This window comes from Pundamilia nyererei, unplaced genomic scaffold (genome assembly GCF_000239375.1).
Source record: "Pundamilia nyererei isolate P.nyererei 1_Seehausen unplaced genomic scaffold, PunNye1.0 scaffold00002, whole genome shotgun sequence".
NCBI classification, from domain to species: domain Eukaryota; kingdom Metazoa; phylum Chordata; class Actinopteri; order Cichliformes; family Cichlidae; genus Pundamilia; species Pundamilia nyererei.
Genome location: NW_005187403.1, coordinates 3,765,709 through 3,769,083, shown reverse-complemented (window position 1 = coordinate 3,769,083; position 3,375 = coordinate 3,765,709). Strand labels below are relative to the sequence as shown.

Here is a 3,375-nt window from a genome sequence, read left to right as displayed (position 1 = left end):
TACTGTAAGTAAGGATGACCATTTGGAGACTGAATTAAAAATTGTGAACATGCACTCGTACCAAATAAATAAACAGGAAAGCTGTGGCTGTACCTAGAAATTATTTCCAAGTTTAAACGCCTACTGGCATAATAATTGATGTGTGGTTTGTAACGCCCAAATCTCTGTCGATACTTGACTATCTCTAGTGACATCGGACCATTTAGTGGTCAAGCAACCGGAAATAGAAAAACTCACAACCGATGACGATTTGACTCCACCTCATGATACCATTTAGCAACAGATGAGCAGCGCTTCATGTTCATTTTGTCGGGCCAGAGTGAAGCACAGCTGCTGCCGTGGTTTCCTGAGGGAATACTTCACTGTGTAAATGTTTGTCGGGGTTGCGGTCCGTCCCTCCGTCCCTTGCACCGTAGCTGGCTGAAACCGTTAGCGGCTTCCTCATCCAGAAACACCCCGCGTGAGTCAGTGCTGCTGCTAGTTTCTGCGGCGGTTTCGCTATGGATGTGCTGTGGATGATACCGCTGCTGCTGCTCATGATTATTCCGCTCCTGATGTGCACCAGCAGCACGTTTGTTTTTTATTTCAAAAAGTTCTTTTACGTGGCCTGGATGATGGTCTTGGCCCTCATCGGTATACCTCTGTGCATACTAAAGAGCGGAGGCAGAGACATTGAAAACATGAGGTGAGTTTTGCAGAAATGTCGCTCGCGGCGCCGTCTGACAGCTAGCCCTCGCTAGCTCGTTAGCTGGCTAGCAACCGTGCTTGTTTATATTGAAGCATTTGGGTTTTTACTCTCAGCAGAAACAATAATGGCCTCATTGTTGCGAGGAGTTAAGTTGGCGTTACAGCAATGTGGCGCAGGAGGTGTTTCCTGCTAAACTGTGTGAAATTTGAAATAAATAAATAAGCAGAAAATGAAGAAATCCCTAATGCAGTTTTCTTTATCATTCATATGCTACTATTAGCTCGCTTGGCACATTGGCAGTAGCGGCGTGTGGACATTAGCTAAAAATCAGGGCGCCAATGTGACGTTGCGTTCATGCTGGGTTAATGTTTGGTAAATCTTAACGCAAGAAAAGCAATAATATCTTTAGATGACGGATATTTTCAATGTATTTTCTGCAGGCACTTTCTTAGAATCCCAACCCATACAAGTATCCACTAACTTGTGCCCTCTGAACGTGTAATCCAGCACTGTATCCGCTCAATTTGTCCTGTCTCTTTAAATCTGTGTGTGTGTATAAAGGAGTGACTCATTTATTGAATCCATAGTTACTAGTAGTGCTGATTTAACTTTATATTTCTGTCTTATTCCACCTCATTTCATTTCTGTATTTTATGTATATAAGTTTAGATTAGTTATTTATAGTTGGTTTACACAGCGTTGTGTGTGTATGTGTAATGTGTATATATAGACGTGTGTGTGTGTGTGTGTGTGTGTGTGTGTGTGTGTGATTTACATTGCTGTGCTTGAGAGCCACCATCTACCGGAACCAAATTCTTTTTATGTGTGTGCACATATATTTGGCCAATAAACACGATTCTGATTATCTGCCTCAGTTTACATCTGTGTTGGGGGCAGAATGTTAAACATTTTACACCTGACACCAAAATCAGTCACCAAAACGGATCCTTACTGTAGGAATGTAACACATCTTCAGTGTTGGTGTTCACGTTGTAGGGGGTGTTGTTGTGTGGTTGGTTAAATCTAGTCAGTGGTGATGGCTTGCTGCACACAAATGACTGCATTTCAGTAATTACCCTGAAGAGACAGATGCCAGATGGCACTTTCCCCTGATTGGAGCTGGGTTACTGAATAGTTATGAGACCCATCCTCAATGCAACCTCACTTGGCCCTGAACTGCTGACAGCAGCAATGTCGGTTACAACAGCAGACCTTACTGCCTCAGTGCTCCAGGAATAACAGTGTCACAGTCATGTTAGCTGTGCCAGTGGTGTCATGTTTCACCAGTGTACCGTTCTATCAGTGCAGAGGTTATCTGGACCGGTTGTCTGTGACAAAGTGACCGAACTGAGGTCAGACCTTAGATGAATGAATAGACTTTTTGGATGGATATTTTACACGGCAGACAGGACTGGAAGAAAGAGCACTGTAATTCAGAGGGTTCTGTCACCTAAATGTACTGTTACACCAAAGCCTGAAGACTTGCTTTCCAGTCACTTTACCTCTGAATTAAACCTGTAGGCCACAGCAGGTATCCAGGAGTTCGCTCACTCAATAACATCTGTAAAGCATCAAGTTACAGCTTGTTGTGCTTTCATTTCTTGAAACACATCCATTAATTTACGTTTAATTGAAACTGTTTTATCCGTCAGTTATGTGAATGGCTACTTCTGGGTATGGGTTAGTTATTAGGTAGGATCTCATGACAACAGATAAAGGACAGGGGTTTAGTTTTCTCACTCACAATTGCATGAGCTCATGTTCTGTGCTGTGTAATGGTGTCGAACATCAGTGGGAGATTAGTGGCCCTGTCTTTTTCGTAAAGGAGTAATATTGCCACTCAACTTACTGTATTGAAAACAACCAGTTTTTTTTTGTTTTTTTTTTTGCCATAGTATTTCTGATGGAAGTAATTGTTAGCTCTGTCACCCTGAGACTGTGATTAGATGCCTGTCCTTTGGACAACCTACTGACCTTAAACTTGTGAGTAAACTCAATAAGATTGGCAGTTTTACATTTTGGCAAAACGGGTCAGGCTGACCTTTGGAGTGGCCACATTGCATATGATTTGTCCTCTTGTTCAAATTTGATTGCACTCTCAGAGTTGCAGATAATGAAGTGAACCAGAGTAAATGCTTAGTGGACTGATCATAAAATATAATTCAACAGCGGCCACTCATTACCCTTGAACATAGAGTTGCTGCAACACTATATCGTTGCATAACCTGTGGCTTTTACTTCAGACCGAATGTGTTATCACTGCACCACTATGTTGTAAGATAACCAAAAGACTACTCTAGTTTAAAGGTTAACAACATTTTTCCTGTAGATTACCAGTCAAGCGCAAGTGGAAACAAAGTCTACTACAGTCATCAGAAGATAGTGCTGAGAAATGGCGTACCACCACTTACTACTTTATATTTTGCTTATAAGGAGCCGGACTGTGTTGCATTTTTATTTAGAAGTGGTTGAGTAATGGTTCTGCCTGAAGGTTGCTTAAAACATAAAAAAGGGCACCTGTTATGTCCACACATTATAACTTATCAAAGAACCAATTTTAAATTGTTCAAATGGTGAAGAACGATTGTCTAAGAGAGTTTAGGCTGTGTTGAAGAATAAAGCTGGTCATACCAAATATTAACTTTGCAGCTTGTTAGAATTGCGCAAACTCAGTTTTTTTTTTTTTT

At 41.4% G+C, this 3,375-nt stretch overlaps 1 protein-coding gene across 1 annotated transcript in view; it reads left to right on the top strand.

The window, feature by feature from the left end:
* Positions 1-254: 254 nt before the first annotated feature.
* agpat2 (1-acylglycerol-3-phosphate O-acyltransferase 2 (lysophosphatidic acid acyltransferase, beta)) overlaps positions 255-3,375 on the top strand; it is a 15,095-nt gene continuing 11,974 nt past the window's right edge. Inside the window, exon 1 of the mRNA XM_005720194.1 lies at positions 255-685. Within this exon, the coding sequence (XP_005720251.1) occupies positions 501-685 (185 nt within the window). The 5' untranslated portion in view covers positions 255-500. The remainder of the gene's footprint in view (positions 686-3,375) is intronic.